The 26,684-nt window shown below is 40.2% G+C and overlaps 1 protein-coding gene across 1 annotated transcript in view; it reads right to left on the reverse strand.

Annotated features, from left to right (window-relative positions):
- TMPRSS15 (transmembrane serine protease 15) overlaps window positions 1–26,684 on the reverse strand; it is an 89,163-nt gene that overhangs the window by 44,245 nt on the left and 18,234 nt on the right. The window contains 7 exon segments of the mRNA XM_034769804.1: window positions 171–276; window positions 7,823–7,972; window positions 9,147–9,284; window positions 12,074–12,183; window positions 19,789–19,897; window positions 25,044–25,163; window positions 26,362–26,374. Of these exon segments, the coding sequence (XP_034625695.1) occupies window positions 171–276; window positions 7,823–7,972; window positions 9,147–9,284; window positions 12,074–12,183; window positions 19,789–19,897; window positions 25,044–25,163; window positions 26,362–26,374 (746 nt within the window).

Raw genomic sequence — 26,684 nt, forward strand, 5'->3', positions numbered from 1 at the left:
AAACTCTTTGCAGAACTGTGCTGCACTCCTGCTGCATGGTTGAGCCAGGTTGTAGACTTTGAACCAATTGACCAAATAATTTATGACAAAAATACATTTACATATGATTTCATTCTTAATTAAAGGTTATACTTAGTAATTATGTAACTTGCAGATGCTTTCTAACGTACCAAAAACTTAGACAGAATTGATCTGAAGCCGGAACTAAAGGCAAGCTAAAAAGCCGAACTCTCTGCTGTCTCGCTGCAAGTCCTATGGGTGTTGAAATATAAAATCCTGTAAAACAGTAAATATCTTTCATTGGCTATCAAGTTGATGAAGTTTGATGATGACACTAAATTATTATGGTCAATAAAAAGAATCGGGTTAGTAAAAAATACCAGAAACATCAGTGTTAACTGCAGATAGAGCGAAATACACGGAAAGACTGGGGAGTGTCACAGTAGCAGGTGAAAATGTAAGTGTAAAGTTATCCATGTTGGTAAGCAATTGATTTAAAACTTCTTATATTTTAATGGGCCCTTAACCTGCACAATGACTGAGCAACTACCCAAGAGGCGAAAATCTGGCCCATTGCAGTTAGTGGGAATTTCACCAAGTGGGGCTGGATTTAACACAAGGAGTTTATAATGAATTAATCAGAGACTGCCCTTATGACAGTTGTACAGGCTTTTGGAGGGAGATTATTTCCCACTCCATACCCTCCATACCACATAATGGGATGTGCGGGGGAGGAAAAAAGATTGGGACAATAATTTGTCATAGCTGGAAGCAATATCAACATGAAACATACATTGTTTGGTAATGTGTTTGCTAGAGTTATCTACACTAATTCTTTGAGGCTAGGAGCCCAAACTTTCTTTTGCAATGTGAAAATGATAAATGGGGTAAAATTAAGTGGAGAAACACTCTCATTTCAGATCAGAAAGACAATGTTAGCCACAGAATTAAGAGTCCTAAAGGTGAAATTCTGGTTCCAGTGATGTCAGGAAGAAAACTTACAGATGCTAGGATTGTATTGTATAGACTCTATTGTATAGATGTTTCATATCTGCAAGATTCATTAAATACATAAAAGATTGGTTTGTAGAATGAAATCCAAATCAGGTCCTTCATTTCTGTATTGATTTAGAGATGCTTATAATCATAGATTCGTAGAATCTAAGTCCACTGTGATCGTGTAATCTGACCTCCTGTATAACACAGGGCATAGAACGTTCCGCCCCACAAAAAAAGTCCCTAGAGAATATCTTTTAGAACAACATCTAATTTTGATTTTAAAATTGCCAGCAATGGAGATTCTGCCACAACCCTTGATAAATTGTTCGAATGGTTAATTACTCTCACTGATAAAAACTTATACCTTATTTCAGGGGCGGGCAAACTTTTTGGCCCGAGGGCCACATTGGGGTTCCGAAACTGTATGGAGGGCGGGCGTAGTGTATTAAATTGCTCCCCTTAGGAATGTGCTACTTATGCTGTACTACTTACGGCTACCAGTCCTGGTGCTCTGAGCAGCATGGTAAGGGGTGGAGACGGGAGGGGTTGGATAAGGGGCATGGGGTACTGGGGAGCAGTCAGGGGACAGCATCAGTTGGATGGGTCAGAGGTTGGGGGGGCAGTCAGGGGACGTGGAACAGGGGGGTTGGTTAGGCATGGGAGTCCTGGGGGGCATGTGATGGGGCAGGGGTGTGGATAGGGGTTGGGGCAGTCAGGGGATAGGGAGCAGGGGAGGTTGGATGGGGGTGGGGTTCCAGGGGGTGGTTAGGGGTGGGGGGTCCAGGGAGGGGGTGTGTGTGCATGGGTCAGGGGTTTTGACGGGGGCAGGTGCCAGGCTGTTTGGTGAGGCACAGCCTTCCCTACCCAGGAGTAGTATATTAAATTGCTCCCGTAAGAATGTGCTACTTACGGTGTACTGCTTACGGCTGCCAGTCCTGGTGCTCCGTAAGTAGCAAATTCCTACTGGGAGCAATTTAATACACTACACGCTGCCTGGCAGGAGCTCGCAGCCCGCTGCCCAGAGCGCTGGCGACACGGCAAGCTGAGACTGCGAGGGAGGGGCCCAGGGCTAACCTCCCCAGCCAGGAGCTCAGAGGCCAGGCAGGACAGTCCCACGGGCCGGATGTGGCCCATGGGCCATAGTTTGCCCACCTCTGTCTTATTTACTCTTTTGTCCAGTTTCAACTTCCAGATATTGGATTGTCTTACGCGTTTCTCTGCTGGATGAAGTGCCCACTATTGAATACTTGTTCACCATGTATGTTCTTATAGACTGTAATCAAAATCATCCCTTAACCTTCTAGTTCTTAAGATAAATAGATTGAGCTCCTTGTGTCTATGAACAGAAGATATATTTTCTAATCCTTTTAACCATTCATGTGGTTCTCCTCTGACCCCTCTACAATTTATCAACATCCTTCTTGAACTCTGGACACCAGAACTGGACACAATATTCCAGCAGTGGTTGCACCAGTGCCGAATAAAGAGAGAAAATAACCTCTCCACTCCTACTCAAGATTCCCCTTTTTATGGATCAACAGAACCTTTTAGTCACAGAGCTGCACTGGGAGCTCATGTTCATATGATTATCCACCATGATGCCCAAATCTTTTTCAGAGTCACTTCTTCCCAGGATAGAGTCCCCATCCTGTAAGTATGGCATACATTCTTTGTTCCCAGATGTACACATTTAGCCATAGTAAAAATCAGTGGCTATTACCCAGGATGGGCAGGGATGGTGTCCCTAGCCTCTGTTTGCCAGAAACTGTGAATGGGTGACAGGGGATGGATCACTTGATGATTACTTGCTCTGTTCACTCTCTCTGGGCCACCTGGCATTGGTCACTGTCGAAGACAGGATACGGGACTGGATGGACCTTTGATCTGACCCAGAATGGCCATTCTTATGTTCTTATTGCTTCAGCTCAGTTTACAAAGCAATCCAAATTGTTCTGAATCTGTGAGGTGACCTGTCCTCTTCGTTATTTACCACTCCCCCAGTTTGTGTCATCTGCAAATTTTATCAATGATAATTTTATGTATTTTTCCAGGTCATTGATAAAAATGTTAAATAGCATTGGGCCAAGAATCAATCCCTGCAGGACTCTACTAGAGACACACCCTTTTGTTGATAATTCCCTATTACAATTACATTTTGAGACCTATCAGAGTTAACCAGCTTTTAATACATTTAATGTGGGTCATGTTAATTTTATATCACTCTAGTTTTTTAAATCTAAATGTCATGTGGCACCAAGTCAAATGCCTTACAGAAGTCTAAGTATATTACATCTACACTAGTACCTTTATTAACCATACTTGTTAATTTCACCGAAAAGATGTCGTTAGCTTGACAGGATCTATTTCCCATAAATTCATGTTGAATGGCATTAATTATCATCATCATCATCATCATCATCCTATTACGCCTCTGGCATTTAGGGCAGTGACGAAGCTCCTCCACTCCTGTCTGTTTTTAGCAAGTCCTTCAATGGTTCCCCAGCTGTGCTACAGGTTTTTCAGCTCTTCGCCATGTTCTTTTTGGCTGGCCTCGTTTTTGCTTGCCTTCAGGTGTCCATCTTGTTGCCACTCTGGTGATGGAATCAGTTTCCATCCGAAGCACATGACCAATCCATCTCCAATGCCTCCTGGCAATGATGGTGCTCAAAACCTCTTGGCTGCACTGCTTCAACAGATCTTGGTTTGAGATTCTTGTGGGCCAAAAGATCCAGAGGATTTTTCTGAGGCAGGTTGTATGGAATGAAGACAGTTTGGACATGTCATACTTTCTCATTCCCCAGCATTTTGCACTAAAAAGTAATGTTGAAAGTACTCAGCTATGATAAATGTTGAGTTTGGTTTTGGTTTTGTATGTTGATGATTTCCAGACTGTATTTAAGCTCCTGAAGGTGTTCCTGGCTTTATTGATTTTGTTCTGGATGTCCTGGCTTGTTCCACCATCCTGGCTGATGGTGCTGCTCAAGTATGTGAATGTTTCTACATTGGTGAGAACATAATCCTTTATCCGTACAGGTCATGGTGAGGCAATATTAAACGTCATGATATCTGTCTTACTGTGGTTGATTTTCAGTCCAATTTGCTGGCTGAATGTATTGAGTTGAGTTTCCTTTTCTTGTATATAGTGTTGGGTATGTGATAGGAGAGCGAGGTCATTTGCAAAATCCAGGTTTCAAGGGATGAGAAGGGTGTCCATTTAATGCCTCTTGGCATGTTTTCTGTTATATGCTGCATTACCCAGTTGATGGCAATGTTGAAGAGGATTGCAGACATGAGACACCCCTAATGTACTTTTGTTTTGACTTTGAGCTCACTGTGATCAACAGTGCATGTAACGTTGAAATAAAAGCTTTTGATGATGTTGATTATATGGAGAAGGATTCCATATGCCCGCAGAATGCACAATACGCTGGTCCTGTGAATACTAAGAAAAGCCTTCTCAAAGTCTATGGAGTTTATGTAGAATTGCCATTGCCATTCTAAGCATTGTTCTATTATGTTTCATAGAGTGAAAATCTGGTTTGTGCAGCCACGCACTTTCCAAAAACCAGCTTGCTCTTTTCTGAACGCTATCGACTGCCTTTGATATATGCTGGACTATGATCTTACACACTACTTTGCTTGGCACAGATAAAAGTCTGATACCACGCCAGTTATTACAATCACTGAGAGTTCCTTTCTTTGGTATCTTCACTATAACCTCATTGGTCCACCCATCCAGCACCTTTTCCTTTTCCCTTTCCCAGACTGATTAAATAGAGGGGCCAGGATAGATGCTGCTAACTTAGGATTTACCTTGAACAATTCTGCATTTAAGTTATCCTTGCCAGGAGCTTTCCCATTTTTTAAGGATTTGATAGCTTGAATTATCTCTTCCTTAGTTGGTGTGTCTGTGTTGATATCAAGATCTTCTTCTGCCTCCTGGACGTTTACTTCCTTTTTAGGTGGTTCTCTGTTCAACAATTCTTTGAAATGTTCTATCCAGTACATTTCTTGTTCTTTTTTGGTTGTTAGTAGGTGTCCTTGTTTGTTCCTGATGAGAGTGTTTGTTGGTGTCTGCCGTTTACCACTGATAAGCCATGTCATTTTGTAGACGGTTCCTTGTTCACCATGAGCAGCTGCATCCTCTGTTTGTATTGATTATCAATATAATGCCGTTTGTCTGCTCTCACAAGGTGGTTGACCTCCCGGTGTGCCTTACTACACTGCTTGTGGTATTTGTCCTTTAGCTTCCAGGATTTTGTGTCTAAAACTTTTTTCTTCAGGGCTCGTCTCATTTCTATAGAGTTCCATGTGCTGGGTGTAATCCACTCCTTCCTTCCCTTCTGCTGTAGCCTAGACAGGTTTAACTGCTATGTTTATAAATTGTTGTTATTTTGTCCCACTTCTTGTTGATCTCCTCATCTGCATTCCCGTCCTTTTCATCTAGGTCTGCAAGTGCCTGAAACCTGTTCTTTAATTGCAGAACAAAGGCTTTCTGTATTTCAGGGGACTTTAGCTTGTCAATGTCATAATGTCTATGTCCCTTGTTTGGTGGACCCTCACTTCTCAGTTTTAGCTTGATGGAGACTCACAAGGTGGTGGTTATATCTGCACCCGTTCTCACTTTCACATCTGTCAGTGAGCGTCACCATTTGCCATTGATCATGATATGATCAATGTGGTTCTTATCTCTGTCATTTGGAGAATACCATGTCAGCTTGTGAATTTCATGATGATGAAATAGGGTTCCACTGATGACTAGGTCATTCATATTACAGAAATCAACTAGCCTTTCCCCGTTTTCATTCATGATGCCACATCCATGTCTTCCCATTGCTCTGTTGTTGTTTGTGTTGTCCTTACCGACCTTGGCATTCATGTTTCCCATGACGATAGGTCGTGGCATGGTACTCTCTCTAACTCCACCTGTCGTGGAAGGTAGAATTTGTCTTTTACTTCTTCATCACAATCATTTGTTGGAGCATAGCACTGAATCAGGGTGATATTATTATGTTTCCCTTTCAGTCTGGCTCTCATAAGTCTGCTGCTGAAGGGCTTCCATTCAACCAGGGAATGCTCCACTCCCTTCTTCAAAAGGGTGGCAACACCCTTTCAGAATTGTCCATCATCCCGTCCAGAATAGAGCAAAATTTCTCCCGAGGCTGCTGTTAATCTTTCTAATCTAATTCCATCTGCTCTCACTGACACCCAGAATGAGTAAGCTATAGCGTCTCATCTCTGCTGTGACCTGAGCTAGCTTCCCTGTTTCGTACATTGTCCGTACGTTCCAAAAACCAAGTCTGGTTTTTGTCTTGATATTGAGCACTTCAGTCTTCATGCCAGTGGCTTCCTTTTGGCTTTTCACCATTGGCAGTCATATAGGTCATTGACTCCTGAAGGCCATCACACACAGTAAAGGTAGATTTCTCCGTTGCTGTTTCCATAACATATTTTGTTTTTTATGGGACAGGGTTGTTAGCCCTATGCCTAACTCCCGAACCTGGAGGACCAGGATTGCAGTTTTGTCTGGCCCCTTCCCCACAGACCAATCCAGCATGGTTGAACCTACCAGGAGCAAAAAGCCCCAGCCAACACAGACTCTGGGGATCATTAGAGCACACAAGCTGTCCCGCCACGACAAGGCATGGACACCAGAGGACCGTCCTTTAATTATTTATTAATCAAGTCCCATATCAGCCATTCCATGATCCTCAACTATATTGAAAAAGTTTTCTTTAGAAGTAGGTGAATGAAAGATTAAATGGAAACATGTCATCCCTATTTTGAAAATGTCTGCAAATATTTCAAGCAATGTACTTCTTTCTGATCCTTGGTTCATTAATTCTCTGAGCAATCTGAATCAATTTGGAGAAACTTGTCCAATAATACATATAGTTTTACTTTAGAGTTTGTGCTGTTTATATGTATTATTATGTAGCATGCATCATTTTGGCATGAGGCATGGCACCATTTAATACAATATGATGTGAAGAAAGTGAGGTGAGATTTAAATCTAATTTAAGTTGAAAGTAAATCTTTTCTAGTGTAGGTTTGAAGTATTATGCTGATTTGGTTCTGAGGCTTGTTGAATGTGTATTATCTCTTTTGCTTTTTTGGAGAGAAGCGAACAAAATTGAACATTTTTAATATCTGTGTATAATGATGCCAGCTCTTATGTTTACATCAAACGGAGGCAGTAGAAATCTGAATGTTGAAATAATGGTAATGCATATAAGAACTGTCAGTTTAGATCTAGTGAGGTGAAAGAGGAAACATCTAGAATAAATGAAAAATTCATAGTTGAAAATCACTGCCAAATGCTTTACTAAATGAATTCCATGTTATTTCAACTGATTTGGCTTGCAGAATTTGAGAATGAAAATAAGATACTGTTTCTCAAGACTGTTTAGGGAGTGCACATTTATGTATTACAGCCAGATTAATACTTTATACCAAATAACGTATTAGGCAATTTACCTCTTTTTCTGTAAGTAATTTATATTTCAGCAAATTACAATTTTCTGTATTTAATTAATCACTGAATAAATTCTGAATAATTCTCAGTCTTACAAAGAGTTTGTTGTGATTATTCAAAGTGAAATTCAAACTACATTGATTAGTATTGATTGGGCTGACAGATCATATGGGGATATTTTTGTTTACCCATTGAATAAGCAGAAACTTCAGATTCAGTTTTCTAGAATGAGTATTCACAATTACTAATTCAAAATGTGCAGCCCATGAATAGTCTCTATTTGTTTAAAATTAACTTTTTTCTTTGGATGTTCCTTCTATTAAACTCTTTGCTATAATTTGTTCTTACCTGACAAGTTGCCATATGTATGATCATAATCAGGGCCAGACATAAATGGAAAGGTGGGCCCACTAATTCTCTCCCATTCACTATCATCTTCTAAATCTTGACTCCAGTAACAAAAGCCATCTTCAAAATTGCAGTTAATTTTTTCATTATCTGTGAATAATATCAGATAAGAGTGTAAGATTGATGATTTCATCAGCATGTCCAACTGTTCATTTCTATGAAAAAACAGAGTTTGGATTTTTAAGAGTGCCTATGAGGACTGCAACATATGGCCATTTTTGATTCACTCCACTCAGGAGCGACATTATAAAGTTGAAACAGTGTATATGTTTTCCTAATGAGCCTAAACTCCTTTATGTGCTGCAGTATTCATGGAGTTGACTCTAAGTGCTCAAGCACTTAAGAATTCCTTTGATGCTCCATAGCTCAACAATATCCCATTCTCTTTTCTTCCCCTTTCCCTGTGTTCACTCCAGCATTGTTCTTTTGAAGGCTTCCACAATTCTTTTTCTCTCTCACACTATCTTGCTCAGTATTGTTCCCCAATAGGAAGGGGATCTTGTCTTCTGCCCACCATACTTCCTATTGCAGCTCACACCTTATGCAAGGGTTCCCAGAGCACCGGAATCTTGGCCAGCCAGCTGCCTCATGTAGCCATTTTCTCCCCCAGGGTCATGCCCTCCTCACCCCCATTACTCAAAATGTAGCATCCTAGACAGCAACCACCTGTCCAGCCTATGCCTAATTTTTTCCCCGAATATCTGGAAACATCTAAGCTTAACTCATGCAGTTGTCCTTCATTTGTCACAAACAGATTAGCTACATTCAGATTTTCTTCCAATATGTCTATTGACTGAAGCTGATATGCTCCTCTATTTGCTTTAACTGTTCTAGGACCATCACTCATTGCAATGAGTTAAGCCACCAGTAACTACACAGTTTAATTCACCCACAAGTGAGCAGATACTGAAGAACAAATGGTAATGCCAATGATCTTCAATTGCTCATTCTTAAATATATTTCTCATGACATATCCACAAACTTTAGTTTTTATGAAACCTATAATATAGATAATATCATAATGCCTTGATACTATAATCAGTTCCACATAGACAGATCTTAAGGCTACACAGATTCATGTTGAAGTCAATGGAGCTTCAAAGAAGGAGAAGGGCCCATGAATATAGATCCAGTTGCAGAACTGGTCCATAAGATGTATCAGATCATTGCTCTCAATATCTCTACTTTCTCCCTTTATCAACCACAAAATACAGATTCATCAGCCTTTGCTGTGGAGAAATAACAAAGGACAAAAGACACTTACTGCTTAGCTCACTGGTACGAAATGTGGTATATGTTGCTTTGAATCCATTATAATTTTCAGAATAATCTGTAATAAACTCCGCTGTAGCCTTATCAGAAAAAATGTAAACTGTTCCAGGATTAGTCCCCCAGAGCGAAGCTAAGAATAAATAAAAAAGTTACAGAAGGTAATTTGATGTCACTTAAAATGAGTGGTGCTATTATAAAAAGAGAGTGAGTATGACTGTTTCTTTCAATTCTGAATAAATCCCTCTTTACAGAAGTGGTGGCTCTAGCTAAAAAAAACAAACAAAACAGCATTTTTCTAATTAGCTAAAATATAATTACTTTTGTGAGGTAAAGCTCTGCCCTCAGATCTGCACATCCATCTTACTTTAACTTCAGCACAGATGTCAGCTAGTGAACAAAGTACATTTTCTAATATAATAACTGTAATTAAACTGTGGTTGTGTTTAATTGCATTTTGCAATATCTAACTCGTCACATATTAGCTCTTCAACTTCATATTTATTTCCCTATAAATATTCTGGAGTTTTTGATACATGTATAAACTCCAAAACTCTAAGACCAGAAGGTTGACTACATGATTTCATTACTTGAGTTTATCCCCATGGTTTGGTAATTAATACTTTTATTTTTAGAATCAAAGAACTTTAAATACACTATGATTACTTCGTAGTTTTATTTTTTTAATAATGTATACATCATAAAACTATGAAAAATATAACAAAAACAATTACAGTGTAGTCAAAAGTCATATATGACTGTGAATTCTAAAAATTATTTATGAAACTAAAGAGGTAATGCAATAAGTAACTCAGTCATGTAGTTAGTTTCCTGGTTATGAGCATGAGCCAATACCCAACTGAGGTCAGTAGAAAGACTCAAATTAACTTCAATTGGCATTGGATTGGGTCCTATTTTATGAGCCACTGCATTATAATATAACCAGGGAGAGGCAAATCCTGGACTCCCAGTTTCCATTATGAAGTGGAGTTTAGGCTAGGCTCTCTTCGTTCCTCAATGTTTAGACAATTTCATACAGTTAGCAAGTATGTGTTCTCCTGGAGAGGAATGTTTTGCCCATTTTAATTCTATAAATTCCCACAGTATGCTTGCCAGCAAGTTAAAGTAGTATGGGCTGGATGAATGGACTGTAAGGTGCACAGACAGCTGGATCGTTAGCTCCATGTCTAATTGGCAGCTGGTATCAAGCGGATACTAAACTGGGAGGAGTGGTAGATATGCTGGAGGTTAGGGATAGGATACAGAGGGACCTAGCCAAATTAGAGGATTGGGCCAAAAGAAATCTGATGAGGTTCAACGAAGACAAGTGCAGAGACCTGCACTTAGGATGGAAGAATCCCATGCACTGCTACAGACTAGGGACTGAATGGCTAGGCAGCAGTTCTGTACAAAAGGACCTAGGGGTTACAGTGGACGAGAAGCTGGATATGAGTCAACAATGTGCCCTTGTTGCCAAGAAGGCTAACGGCATTTGGGGCTGTATAAGTAGGGGCATTGCCAGCAGATTGAGGGATGTGATCATTCCCCTCTATTCAACATTGGTGAGGCTTCATCTGGAGTACTGTGTCCAGTTTTGGGCCCCACATTACAAGAAGGATGTGGAAAAATTGGAAAGAGTCCAGCAGAGGGCAACAAAAATGATGGAGCACATGACTTATGAGGAAAGGTTGAGGGAACTGGGATTGTTTAGTCTGCAGAAGTGAAAAATGAGGGGGGATTTGATAGCTGCTTTCAACTATCTGAAAGGGGGTTCCAAAGAGGATGGATCTAGACTGTTCTCAGTGGTAGCATATGACAGAACAAGGAGAAATGGCCTCAATTTGCAGTTGGGGAGGTTTAGGTTGGATATTAGGAAAAACTTTTTCACTAGGAGGGTGGTGAAGCACTGGAATGGGTTACCTAGGGAGGTGGTGGAATCTCCTTCCTTAGAGGTTTTTAAGGCCAGGCTTGACAAAGCCCTGGCTGGGATGATTTAGTTGGGGATTAGCCCTGCTTTGAGCAGGGGTTGGACTAGATGACTTCCTGAGGTCCCTTCCAACCCTGATATTCTATGATTCTATGAAATCTTTAAAAATATGCCAAAATGATCATTTAAAACTAGGGTGATATAGATATATATGTACCAAATTCTTCCCTTCCACAGTTTTTTTCCTTCTTAGCAGAATGGAAACTCTGTGTGGAAATCCCTTGTAATTCTTCCTTCATGGGATATGCAGTGCCCCACGGAAGATCCCCTGGATCTACAGATCTTGGAAAGAGCTAATGGTGGTAAAGTGCATATAGGTGTCCTATGCCTTTATACTACCACCAGATCTTTCCCCCAACAATTCCTTCAGCTCCTGGGAAGCATGGCTGCTGCAGAAGCAATACTACCAAAGAACTCCCAATTGAAGCTTCCTGATCCCCCACAAAGGAACCATGTATGTATAAGGATGAGGTGAGATAATGTCATAGAGGCAGAATTTTGTCTTTCTTCACTATATATCCCCTTCCCCATCCAGACACTATTTGTAGTGCACATTTCCCTTCGCTTACAAAGGCAAAGAAGACTATAATGATAAGGAAACCTCCCAACTTTTTCTCTAAATATGTATTAAAACCCCTTATCAAAATATGGAAATTGCTTAAATGGGTTTTTTTCAGGTAAAATACAGGTGGAATCCCACTTCTTTAAAATAGGACACAGGGGTAAATACTATGCCTTGGTGATCTTCTGATTTATTTAGACCATAAGCTAAATAAAGCATTAAAAAGTGACTCTCTCCTTTGTATCTTCAAACAACATTTAGCAAGTCACTTTAAATGAGTAAGCAAATATGTTTTGATCAGAAATCTTCAGAGAAAAAAGTATGTATTTGATTCACCTCAAAATATAATGACTGAAAAGTAATCCTGCCTTACCTCTTAAAATCTTGCTTGGTCCTGTACCTTCATAAATATTTAAAGTGTCCGCATATTGTTGGGTATCAAAGGAAGTGAAGTTTAGTTTAATGGATAATCCTTGATTTGCACTAAAATAACAAAAACAAAAGAAAAAAAGGAAGATTATATGCTTCAGTAATTTTCCTTGTCTGTAGTAAATGAACTGTTTATATGGAGGCTGTTTAATGGATAGTTCAGAAAGGTTATGGGAATGGCATTATCAGCTTTTCTAATCTGTGCTAATCATGGTGAAATTTGAGATGAAGAATTACACTTTGTACAATAGCAAAAGAGAACAGACGGGAAGCCTCTTCAACAGTGGAAACTGTAGGAAAGATAGGGTATAAAACAAACCTCACTTAAGCAACTGCTTAATTGATTATCCATACCACCTTTTTTAGGTGTCTTTTAATTTTGCTTAACTAGAGAAATGGACTCAAGAGTTGAATTTTAGTTTTATAGTTTTTTATTAAATATTCTTACCAGCAGAAACTAATATTATAAGACAGGTATTGGCAACTATCCCTTGGCCCATGCCGCTTTCCGCAGCCCCCATTGTCCTGGAGCGGCGAACCACAGCCAGTGGGAGCCACGATCGGCCAAACCTGTGGATGTGGCAGGTAAACAAACTGGCCCGCCCCGCCAGGGGGCATACCCTGGCGAGCCACGTGCCAAAGGTTGCCGATCCCTGATACAGGAAGATAAAACTAGTGTAGGACTATGATTTGGATAACACAAACTAAAAAATTGGTTGATATAACCATTCAGGTTTTCAGAATCAAATTAAACAACCACAATAGAAAATAATATTTATCCTCAATTACTATCTTAGGAAGGTGACTTAGTTTAGATATTTGACCAGGAATCCCTTAGAACAGGGCCCCACTTGTGTCATTTGTTTATCAACTCCGATGTTGCTAACAGAGAGGAAAAAACAATCCAAAGCTAAATCACAACACAGTTTGGTCAGTTACTTTCATAACAATTCTTCATAACCAACTTCTCTTTCCCAATGGATCTATAGTAGTCAACTCTTATTACCTATTTCCCAATGAATTATATTAGCCCCAGGATCTAACTAACACTCCTAACCATCTAACAAATGCATACCTTTATGACAAACTGTAAAGACTGAGTGTAGTACAAGAATCTTGTATACTTGGTCTCATTTTATGTCTGTATACACCTAGAATTTAAAAGGCAGTATGCAACCATTCATTACAGTAGATGAATTCACATATTTTTTACAATCTTAGTTAACAACACAAACTTTGTTCATTTCTAAAGCTACTTTACAATAATCTTGATTGGAACCTATTACAAAACAAGGACACACACTATAACTCTGACATTCTTTAGAGCACATATACAAGCATGTACACTTCCTTACTAAGTAGGTACCTAGTTTCAAGAAGTGGTCAGTTGACTAATTTGGGTCATCACCTAAGAGAAAGTCTGCATCACCTGATCTTTGCTTTGTGGTCAGCTTTTTAGCTCAGTTATCATTCACAGTAGGTGTTCACATTGCGAATACAGATGGAGCAAAAGACAGACACAACTATAGTTTTTCCCCAGTGCGCTAGTAGGCAACCAGAATTGCTGGAAAATAGAAACATTCAGTTAAAGACTTCTAGCCAAGATACTTAATGTCAGCAGGCAGAGTCCCTGGTGGCTGGACCAGGACCTTAGTCCAGATGTCTTTGGTTTTCAGGAACTGATATACTGAAAAAGACAGGCCCTTTGATCCCATTTCTATTGGGGACAGGTCCTTTGATCCCATTTCTGCTGGGTGATTCAACTTTATCCCTTTTCTTGGAGATGCTGGAATGGACCAATCAGATGGTGACCCATACTACTTCAGAAGATTTGAAATGACCAACCAAAATAAGAGTTGTCCTTCCTCATCATTCTCTCAGGGAACGAGACATCAGCTTTTGAGTTCTTGCAACTGGGATTGGAATTTTCCAGGCGTTTTATGCAACACACTTTGTTACACCAGTTTGTGCACAGCAAGTTAGGTCATAGCTGTTGATGCAACCATCTTGAGACGTATCTTGAACACTAGCTGGTTTGCTCTGGTCAGCAACTAACCACCAGAGATTGCTTTCTGTGACCCACTTTGCAGTGCATCTTTTGGCTAACTTTGCAGTTATGCTTGCTCAAGTTGCAGCTTCTTCAGCAACTCTGCTAGCTGCTGAAATCTCCAAAGTTCATGTCATTTATACAAGGTCCATCCATATTCTTTGATACTCTTTAAACTTGTTATAACAATCCATTATACAATGCAAAATCAGTTCAAGAACTGTTGTTCTCCAACAGGCCAAAACAGCTGAATAAATCTTCCATTTTTGTTCTCCTTCTTTCAACAACAATGGTGAGACCTTGGTATGTATGGCTGAGCTGAGTCCATGCATTATATATAACCAGTTACATTTCTGATTATTCCACTCTGTGCTCAAGTGTCCTTATAAACTCACTGTTCGGTTTCAATTTCTTTTATTTATTGCCTCTCTCACTACAGGTGTATTTCATTAGCTTGACAGCATAAGCATGCTTGATTGCAAACATTAGGCTTATTTTATCACTTAAACTAAAATAGATCAGTATGAACACAACCACTTTCTTTCCTGACAATACTGCGCATGAATAAACCCTGTCATTAAAGTCTTCAATATTTTGCCCCAAACTGTATCACCTATAGTTGCCTTTCCTTTTACATATATTTTAATCATAATATTAGATTTAATTAAGTTTCCTATTTCACTACTTTATCTGGCACATAATATAATATCAATGTTTGATATTAAATCAATTTTTAATTCATTCATTCATTCATTCACAGACAGGAAAAAGGGGAAGTCTCTGTAGCTCCATCCGTACATTCCTGCAAAAGCCTGTAGCAACTCTGATTTTTCTCGAACTATTGAAGAAACCTAGCTGTTAGATCTTGAGTTTTTATTCTCTTGGCCATTTGTTCTATCTTTTCTAAAAGTCCTTAATGCTCAGGCAAATTCTCATATAGTGATAACACATAACCTTGGTTACTGCCAGAGCCTACAGATTCCTTACATACATAAAACATTTACTTCAGGGTTTGAACCGTCTAATAATTTGGAATCAAAGTTGAAATGGATAGCTCTTTTTTTTAAACTGGTTGCTAATTTGTGGCCATCTTCTGATACTTGGCTCATGATGAGTATTACCTTAATCCGCAAGTAGCCTCATTTAAGTCAAATGAACTTTTGTGGAGTATTGCGATAATCAACAAGAGTAAAGATTTCAGAATCTGTCACTTAGTCCATGCTACCTTCCTCCTTGTTCCAAAACCACAATTTAAGTTCAGAAGAACCGGGGCTGTCCAACCTACAAGTTGGCTCTATGCCTTCACTTCTAAGCATCGCACAGCAGTCTGGTGCATCAGTTCAATATCACAAGTACTGCATCCTATTCCCCCCCCATCACATTCTCCATATTTTTTCTAAATGATTCTCTCCATACTCTCCCCATCAGAAATACATGATGGTCCAAGATCCATAACTCCACTGCCAAAATTAATTAATCTTTCCAATAGAACCATTAATTTGTTCTTCTCTATGGTTGATTCCCAGCGGAAGTCCAAATACGATTTGAAAGCAACAGTCTCAACATGCCTGTCAGAACCAGTTGGGAGATACACATGGAACAAGGTCTCATGCAGCTTGTACTCCTTTTTATTTTTCTTTTGTGGCTGTGCACAGATAGAAACATAAATATATATATTTATGAAAATGAAAAGATGAAGAATGCTGTGAAAAGTAAATGCGCTGGGGGAGAACTTGTATAATTAAATATGATGGAGGGAAATTGACCACACTGTTGGTATCATATTATGTTTATGCTTTGAGTAAAAAAAAAGATGAAATTATGTCTTTGTCAGGAAACAAATAGAAAAGGGAAAACGGAAAACATATTTTAACAGGGGTCACTGCTGAGCTTTCTGGTTACTTAGTAGAGAAGGAAAGGATGGGAAAAGATCAAAGTTGGTTGCGCTGCATGTTGATTTTTTTCTAATAAAGATTTTCTAACAAGAATAACATAAAATGCATTCCATTGGTGACTGCAAAATTCAAAAGACTCCCCAAAGAAACAATTGAAAGAAGACAGTGTCTGAGTTAGGAGATACCCAGCCGATCTTTTCAGGCTTTCAGTAAGTGCTCAGGCTTTTCTAAGGCAGAGAACTGAATAAAACTAGACGATTATTTTTCCCATTGAGAAACATGTAGCTACACACATTTGCTGCATCATTACTGTAATGTTGGACATAGAAGATGAACCTTTAAAAGGCCTTTAGCTCAACTACACCGGGAGGTGTGGCATCCAAAGGTAAACCCCAAGATACAGGACAATCCCTCTTATGTTTGCATGTTATCTGTGATGCTTCTTTATCTATCAATTCACTATGCAGCACAATCCCAACACTTCATGACAGAGAAGTGCTAGGCTACGTCTTCAAGAAATCGATCACTCGGGGATCGAATTATCGCGTCTCGTCGGGATGCGACAATCGATCCCCGAAGACGTAGCCCTAGAAATCTGCTATATAAGGGTTAGGTATTATTGTTAGTAATAACTGATGGGGTGATTTTGATTCAGATTACTGATGTGGGAGTATCTTAATATGAAAGCATTCTCATCCAGACCTACTCTGATCTTTGTGGGATGATGTAATGGGGTTCACTCACCACTAGGGGTGCATCCTCCTGGCAACTCTGGGGCTTAGCTCCTTCCAGGTGCTGTGCCCACTTGTGGCAGTCTCTCCACCCATCGTCCTCTTTCACCTGTGGCCCCTCTTACTTCAGTAGCTGCAGCTTTCTCTTTGTGACTTGGGCCACCCCTTCTGAGGCATCGAAGACTTTTAAGGCAAACTGTCCAAGGGAGTCCATTCACTACTGCCTGGTCTGTGCCTCTTCCCCATAGGCTGGCAGGGGAACCCAGGCCCACCCTCTACTCCAGGTTCCAGCTCAGAGACCCTCTAGTTAGCTGCCAATCTCTGTTCCACCCTGGACCTTACTGCCTTTTCCGAGGCTTTCCTTACCTTTTGTCTCTCCCCCTTCTCTGGGTTTGTCAGCCACACACCTCCCTCCTCCTAGGGAGTAACTTTAGGCTACTTTTCTCTATACCCCCAAACACACCTTCCTTTTTCCAGGAAGTGACTAGAGTCTACTTCCCTGCATTCCTTTTCTGCTTTCAGCTCCTGGGCTTTATGCAGGTCCTGCTTGTTCCTGCCTAGCTGAGCCTTGTCTAATTAATTCCTGCTCCCTGGCTCCTCCTCCAGGTACTGCCTGGGAAGTACGTTGGCCCTGAGAGCCAGCTTAACCCCTTCAAGCCTTGTCTGGGATGGACACCCCAGCACAGAGGGGTACTTTAATTCAGGCAGAGCCCCAATGACTCTTATAGGGACCTTATGCCTTATTCCATCTTTTGTAGGTATGTGGGCCATAATTTATTCCATGTGTTTAAATAGGATAAATTCAGCACCAAGGCCTATATTTTAAAAATTGGGTGGCTACAGTTTGGGTCCTAAACTCTTTTTTAGGTACACGATTTTCAAAAGTGCTGAGTACCTACCAGTTTCCACTGATGTCACTGAGAGCTGTTGGGTGCTCAGGCTACTTATTTAGGTGCCTTATTTTAGCCACCCAGTTTTGAAAATCTTGGTCCAAAATCCCTAGATCAGAGGTTCTCAACCTTTCCAGACTACTGTACCTCTTTCAGGACTCTGATTTGTCTTGTTTACCCCCAAGTTTCACCGCACTTAAAAAGTACTTGCTTACAAAATGAGACATAAAAATACCAAAGCGTCACAGCACACTATTACTGAAAAATTGCTTACTTTCTCATTTTTACCTTATAATTATAAAATAAATCAATTGGAATATAAATATTGTATTTCCATTTCTGTGTATAGCAGGGATTGGCAACTTTAGCCTTCAGCCCGCCAGGGTAAGCCCCATGGCGGACCGGGCCAATTTGTTTACTTGCCACGTCTGCAGGTTCGGCTGATCGCAGCTCCCACTGGCTGTGGTTTGCCTCTCCAGGCCAATGGGGGAGGTGGGAAGCGGCGGCCAGCACATCCCTCGGCCTGTGTCGCTTCCCATCGCCCCCATTGGCCTGAAGCGGCGAACCGCGGCCAGTGGGAGCTGCGATCAGCTGAACCTGTAGATGTGGCAGGTGAACAAACCGACCCGGTCTGCCAGGGGGCTTACCCTGGCAGGCCACAGGACAAAGGGTTGCCAATCCCTGGTGTATAGTATATAGAGCAGTATAAACAAATCATTGTTGTATGAAATTTTAGTTTGTACTGACTTCACTAGTGCTTTTTATGTAGCCTGCTGTAAAACTAGGCAAATATCTAGAAGAGTTGATGTACCCTCTGGAAGACTATTGTATACCTACAGGGGTACATGTACCCCTGGTTGAGAACCACTGCTCTAGGGGCCAGGTAATAGCAGTTCTTATTTGGACACACATGCATAATCATAATTCCTCTTGGAGTAATCACAGCCTCTACAGCAACATTTGAAAGAGTATAGTGTATGGTCTCCTCACCAGCCACCTGGAGGTAGCATTATCCAGACAATTATTCACTATGCTTCAAATTCTGGGAAACATCAGGCTAAGGAGCATAAGATGTCATGCATCTGAAGATAAAATCTGACCCTTAATATGTAATACCCACTATATCTGATAATTAGTATTTGCCAGCAATTACCAGTGAATGGCACTTCAGATATCAGAAGCTGAAGAGTGATGAATGTGTTTATAAAAAGGAAAACACAAGACTTAAATGTACTCCTGACTAGTTGAGATAAATGGGCAAGTTAAGGATCTGCTGTGACAGAACAACCTCAAAGACGGGGACTTTCAAAGGAGCCTGTGTGATTTAAAATCCCAACTGCCACTGAGCTTCAGTGAGAATTGGGTGTCTAACTCCCAGTTTAATCACATTCATTGGGAACATGAGGATCACAAGACTGTCATCTTTTACAAAGCTATTACAAGAGCCTTTGCCTCTCAAAGTACTTTTGAGTGTGTCACTTGGCATGGAGTGGGATTTTCAGAAGCAACTAAGGCCCAGATCCTTGAAGATAAGTCCCATTGAAATCAATGGGAGTTAAGTGTTTAAAAAACTTTGAAGAGCTGAGCCAAAGAGACTTGGGAACAGAAGTCCTATTGACTTCCAGCAAAGACTTGTGCCCCTAAGTCACTTAGGAACATCTTAAAATCCCACTTGTCAACAACAGTTGACTTTCAAAACTATTGCTTTGAAGGTAATATTTCCAGTAATATTTTTATGAAAGACAACATTCTGCGCTATGGAGAGTCAATTGAGTGGCAATACACCCAAATTATCCAGAGCAGACAAATACTTCCATATACAGAAATTCAGTACCCAAGATTTCTCACACCATCCCTACCACCTTAGGCATCAAATATCTTAAGTGAGAAAACTGATGGTATATTTCACTCTTGAAGTTTATGCCTTGTTTTAAGGAAAGCTGTGTACATAAATGGAATAAATTTCTATTGTGCATTTTACAGGGACATCTTAACAGAGAATACAAAACACAAGGAATAAGTTCAGATATAAAGGAAATGAGAACACCTTACAATCAAATAGATGTTAGGTAACAACATGTTTTGAAGCTACTTACCGTATAATCCATTGGCAAACAATATTTGAATTATAAGGCTTTGGATAATTAATAGAGTGGAAAGATCCAGAGGAGCCAGTCAACATAAATTTTCCATCACAAGTTGTAGCTGTAAAGAAATAATCATTAATATTTGCCATAGTACAATATGACATTTGAAGGTATTGCTTGAATGAAACTGGACTCAGAAGCAGGCTTACATCAACAATTTTGAAAATGTATTATAGGGAACAATCCTGCATTGACAGGGGGATACGCTAAATGACCCAACAGATCTTTCCTATCTCTAACTCCTATAACTGTATGATTTCACAATACAAGCTTGACTTTTTTTTTGTCTCACTGACATCTTATGGAAAACACTGTACAGTAGTCAGAGACAACACTGCTTATCTAGCCATTCATTTTTTGTATTCTCCTTCCCTGTTTTATTATTATTAAGTGCATTTGCAGAGAAACAGGATCTTGCATTTAGAGTTCATATTTCATCCTTGAACTCATGGATGAAAGGATGTGGTTCATAGCTTTTTTTTTAAATCAGTGAATTTAAGCAAAAACAAAAATGCAAAAAGTCCAGTAAGAAAATGGACAAAGTTTTACGTTTGCACATTTTGAATTTCATAAGGTATTTTTTTTGCTAAAACAGAGGGATTGTCCAAATCTTACATTAAATACTTTTCCTGTATCCTCACTGATGCTGATCTTTATGGTAGTCTTATTTTTAAAATAACATAAGTGTTTTCCCCTACACTTTCTATTTACCATTTAGATATTTTACTTGAAAAATGGACAGTTACTATATTTTAAATGCAATGCCACATATTACTCAGGGAGCAAGAGAAAGTTGGTCAATTTGATATGGCTCATAAGAAGTTATATATTGTTAGTAAGATATTTTTGTCTTTATTAATATGGATGTGGCTATTACCCCATTAATAATAATGATAATGTGCTAAATTTGTAAAGTGCACAAAGGTGTGGTATTTTCTTATAGAGGTTTAGCAAAATAGGTACCAGCCTCGTAGAGTTATCCCCCCATAATGACTATGGCAAAGTTTAGCATATGCTTCATTTGTTCAACAATTCCCTTTTGCTCCTCTCCCATCCCCCTTTCCTTTATCTGCTCTCTCTCACTATCTGCCCCTAATCCAACCATTCCCATCACAGACCTTGGACTGACTGTAAGAGGACTACTACATAACACAAGGGCATTAAAGCATAAATGCACTTATCTAATCAGGAGATTTCCCCAACAGTCACAAAGTTAGTTTAAAGGTAGTGGCACAGGGCTAGCTGGAGTTGTCCCTTTTGATTTCCCTAGCCACCTCACTGGTGACTCTGGGCTGCTCCAACTACTTCCCTTGCAGAGAGAGGAGGCACCTCTGGTCAGGGCAAGGCAGAGTCTGAGCTGTCATTTTGACTTCTTCTGCCTCATTGCTGGAGCCTCTGGGCAGCTCCAGCTGCTTCCCTTGCTGGGTCAGAAGAAGGTCCTTTTGGTCCAATGTGGGGTTTCCTGGAGATTGCTCTTGTTGCTTCTCCATCCCAGGAGAATCTGGACAGCTCCAGCCACTTGTCTTGGGGGCTGGGTGCATTTAGGATTTAATCCTGCTCTCATTTAAGTCAATGACAAAACTCCCATTAACTTCAAAAGAGTAGGATCCAGCCCATCTGTTTCATGTGCAGAGTCTTTACCTGCCAATGAAGGTTTATTTCTTCACCGCTAACATAGGTTAATCTCTTTCAGCAAAGTAGCGATGCTGTGAAGTAGGTTTATTATGGTAGACAAAAACAGGGTTGTTAGCGCCCGTTATGAAAAATAATGCCCCCAAGGGATGAGCCTCCAGACTCCTTTTCCTTAGACTGATGTGCTATACTGCTGCTTTTCCAACAAAATTGTTTAATAATATAAACAGTCTAGGTGTTCCCTACTTCTCTGGAGACCCCTTAACTGCTATTTCTAACTGCCCTTCAGTATTGCCTATTGATGCTGCTGCCCATAGCAGAGCCAGAAGGAAACATTTCAGGGCAATGTTATTGATAAAATAGAAAATGAATGTATTTTTCATCATCTGTTGTCTGAATCTCTGCTTAAAAGCTTATGGATTTCACTACACTTTGTCAAAGTCAGGAAGAAATAGTTAGAATTTCACCTTTCCTGTAATGTATCTATACATCTCTAACATATGCTAAACTCAGTAACATGAGAGGGAGAAATAAACCAGGGAGGAGTGAGGCGGGGGGGGAGGAGAGGAGGAATCAAGTTTAGTTGTTTAAAGGGAAATAGCACTTTTTGTGTGCAAAAGCACTTGCAACAAGAATTATAAATTGGCTGTAAATCTCATTGTAAAACTCTGCAGCACTTCTGAAAAGCCAGACAACTTTAGCTATTATATGGCTGTATTAAGTCACTCTGGGGGATGGGACAGGAGTGAAAAATCAAAGAGGTGGAAAACTTGGCAGGTCTCCCAAATGTGCTCATGGCTTATTGCCATTCAGTACACTGGCTCTGCAAACGTTGCTAAGAAGTCTAAATATATAAGCCTGGAAAAGCTCTTTACTTTTGAGCATAAGATTTAAGATTCAAAATCTAAAATAAAGGTGATGGGCTCAATAACATGTTGTCCTGAAACCAGACTTTTATTTCCCCCCAGGCTGTGAAGAGCAGCTTTCAGTGAAAATGTGAACTGAAAAGAATAGGTTGGATGCTTGATCCACCAGGCAAAAATTAAAAGGAAAAGGATACCACCAGTAACTCCCTAGAGCAGGCTGTAACTCCTGGATTTTGCTTTGTGAATACACTATATCAAGATTCTGTGTGACATAACTGCACATAATCTCTGTCCTAAAGACCCATGCAAGTTTGGACTCATTTTTACAATTCAATGCAATCTAAAGACATGTTGCTATGAGTAAGAAATAATGTTCTGATTTTTCAAAAGAACTGAGCATTCAAAGAGTCCACTGAATTCTCTCTTATTTTACAAGTGTTTCTATTAGTTCTCTACAAAACATAAGCAAAATTTGTGAGCAAAATTGAGCTCACAAACAAACTTGGTTCTGCCTCAGTGCAGGGGGCTGGACTTGATGACTCTCAAGGTCCCTTCCAGCCCTGCATTTTTACAACGTTATGAAAAAGTGTTATTTACTCTAACGAAAAACCTATACAATTACTGTTAAAAAAATCAGTTTATTTCTTTAATTGTAGCAGGTAGAATACTTTGTATTACAGATAAAATGGAACATTTATGTATGGCTTCAGACCACTGTACAAACTTTAGCTAAATCATTGGCAGGAGCTATTGCATCAAACATTGTTCTGAGTCAAAGGCCCAATTACACAAACTCCTGAATTCCTTCCAGTTCCACTGATTTAATAGGAATTGATGGCTGGGATGAAGCCTATTTGGCTTAGTTTGTAGCAAAGTGCAAGATTACAAGAGATTTAAGTATGTGTGGTGGCTTTTTGTTGTTTTAAACGGCTTTTTTTCTCTAGTGTTTTGTTCCAATTGTTAAAGAACTACATTTTCCCCCCAAGAAGGTCACTAACACTGGTCACAGGCTCCCGAAAGAAGGAAACTCAGGTGTCCAAAACCCTGCCAGACATGCAGAGTGATAAGTGGTGGTTCCCAGAGGGGAGTGTAACTTGGTTTTGAGCTAAGTATGAGAAGAAGAGTGAGATTCCACCCTAAGACAGGTATAAGCAAGGGACCAGAGAGATCAGAAATGGAGCAGAGATGCAGTTAGCCCATAACAAGAGCAGTCAACAATTTGAAGAAGGGGCTCAGCACCACTTGAGATCAGGCCTATTCTTGAGATGTTCCTGAGTCATTTTTGGTACTATTTAATCAGTTTGTCACAACCCAGTGGCCCCTTCCCTCAGGGGGTCCCCTGGGGAGACAGATCAGCATTGTATGTTGCTAACACTGTCGCAAGCATTGCAAGGCATTTTGGGAAGGGTTAAAGGGTTAAAGGTGTGAGTGTGGAACAAAAGGTTTCTTTACAGGCAATGAAAGGCCAGAGGGTGAGGAAAGGAGAAAAGAACGGGTTAACTTGATGTTCCAGCTACAGCCGAAGATAAGGATCTGACTCCAGCCCAAGGCCATTGCACACACTCTGCTACCTGCCAAGAAAGAAGGGAGGGAGTCCACTCTCCCCCCCTGCGACCAGCCATGAGACAGGAGAGTGGCTGAACAAATTGCAGGGGCCAGGAAAAGGAGTGAGACAACATGGTCATTGAGGGAAAAAACATGGTCCTGAAGCTGACGTGTTTTGGGGAAAGCTGAGAAGGCCACACAAAGCCGATTTGGACTGATACAAAGAGCACCAGGAGCAGAGGTCCCTGAATGAAACACCCTGAAAAGAACCCAGGACTTAAAAACCCTCCTGAGAGCCAAAGCAAGTTGGAGATCACAGCGGAGCTTGGATGACCTGTGCACAGGACAAGAACTCCCATCCACCCCGCCCCTCTTCTTCTTATGTTACACTCAGACTTGGTCAGACTTGAGAGTATGGAAGTGGGTTAGGGCTGGGGTACTAATGCTTTCTTGCTTCTTCTGAGTGACGTGCGGGCAGTCCCAACACTCACCGCTGTTATTTTATTATCTTATTAATAAAGCTTTAAAATTCAGACACTCTTGTCTCTGTGTGCTCTTCATCTCCTCCCCTAAAGATCCTGCAGCCTCAGCCTGATCACCTGATGCCCCAGCCAGATTCGTAACATAAATTTGTCACAAGTTCCATTGCAAACATTCTAGTAAGATGGAAACCAGGTTTGAGATAATAAAGGAAGACCTATAAATTGCCTCAGTGCAGTAGAATCCCCCTGGTCAATAGTATTAAAAGCTAATTAAGAACAGTAAGCACTGGAAGAACATCAGATTGAAGTAGGATACCATTATCAACTGTCACAAGGGACATCTCTGTACTGGTTCCACCAAGAAATTAAGAATTATGCATCCTGGAGATGGGGTATGTGGTTCTGCAGCTGCATAGCAACATCATTTGATAGCACAATGTTGGATATAATTTTAAATTATTTGACAACGGCTCTTCCATTAGATGAATATAGCTGGCTTATGCTGCTTCAGCATTATACCATACAAATATTCATAAAAATATCAAGCCAATCTGTAAAATATCTTCTTGAATTCTATTTTTCGCTTCTGTTGGGATTGGTTTGGAAAATACTTTTATTGCTTAATATATTGACAAGTACAAGCAGATATAAAGATTGATTCAGAGCTTTACATTCTTACCACATATTTCTTCAGATTCATCTAAACCATCTGGGCAGTTTGGTACTCCATCACAAAATAAGTCTTTACTTATGCAGTTTATGGCATCAGCACAAGGTTCCTCAGGAGGCAAACACTTCACTGAAATAATAATTGAGGTAAGAAAAAGGGAAAAAAAGAAAATTATATTACAAAGGAGAACTGACTTGCCTTTGGGACTCCAGCACAAACCTAATTACACAACAATTGTGTGAGTTGTATGTCTAACTTGCTTATGGTGTTTTTACATGCTCTGAGTCAATACATAACAGCTGAACAAACTCATCAGAAAGGTGAATATTAGTACAGAAGAATGAATAAGTTCAGACATATGAAAACTGAACATTCACTTCTTGTTAGAACTATGCTCAAAACTAGGGCTGGTGGAAATCTATTCATCCCTTTTTTTTTGCAAAATGAAAAAAAAATCATTTTTATTTGACTCATTTGGAAGTTCATTTTTTTCCACCTTCAATCATTTAATCAATAATTTAAAATTTGTCATGGAAAAGAATTCCCACATTTTGACCAGCACTAATAAAAAAGCCTTTTTAAGGACAAGTTTTAGTAATATTATAAATCTCTGAGAAAAAAAATCAATGTTTGTACAATTTTCTGCCCAGATTCTGCAATCAGCTCCCTGGGGGTGGACCCTTAAGTCTGTATGGAGTCACACTAACAGGACTGCCCAATGGTGTATGCGTCCCTCCACATGTATCTAATTGTTGGATCAGGGCCAAAGAGTGCAGTCCTGTCCCCATTTGAGTGAATAAGAATTCTGCCAATGGAACAGGATTGAACCATAAAGACATTTTGAATAAGCATCATGGAAGTACATACCTGATGGGATGGAGGTGGGGAAAAGGGAAATCACTCAGTTGTATGTACATTCGTTTTTGCTTTTGTTAGTAAATGCATATGAGTGAAGGTGGAAAAGATCTGACTTAAGAAAAAAGCAGCAAAATACTTATAAGAACATAAGATTTACCACACTGGATCAGACATAGGATCTTTGTATTGTATTTGTAATACAAACAGGGCCGGCTCTAGGTTTTTTGCTGCCCCAAGCAAAAAAAATTTTGGCTGCCCCCCGTCCCAGCCCTGGGCTCCTCGTCGCACCCCTCTGCTGCCCCAGCCCTGGACTCTCCCCCAGCCCACCCACACCTCCTGCCGCCCCAGCCCTGGGCTCTCTCCCCCTGCCCCACCTGCACCCTCCTTCTGCCACAGGCCTGGGTCACTGGTAACTCGCTCCCAGGGCAGGTCATTCAGCAGGAATTTTAGATGTGCACAGAACACAGACAGGATTGGTTGCCCTATGGTTACAGAACTATAGTAAAGTGGAACAATTTTCAGCTTGTGTGATTGGAGGATATCTGGATGCATATTATAAGACTGTCCTACATAAATGTGGAAAAGTTGAGGTGCTTTTATTATTCTTTTGTTCCACTCTTTCTTTCTATGGGGAATTTTCCAATGCAGTATCACTGTCTTCCTTTTAAACAAAACAAACAAACAAAAAAGGCAATGTCTGTTGAAAATAGCAATTCCAGTCCTAATAACCACTGGGTAGCATTTCTTGCTCAATTTTATCCTACTTTTTCTATAGCAAGTTACAGTGGATCA

The sequence above is a fragment of the Trachemys scripta genome, chromosome 1, assembly GCF_013100865.1.
Source record: "Trachemys scripta elegans isolate TJP31775 chromosome 1, CAS_Tse_1.0, whole genome shotgun sequence".
NCBI lineage: Eukaryota > Metazoa > Chordata > Testudines > Emydidae > Trachemys > Trachemys scripta.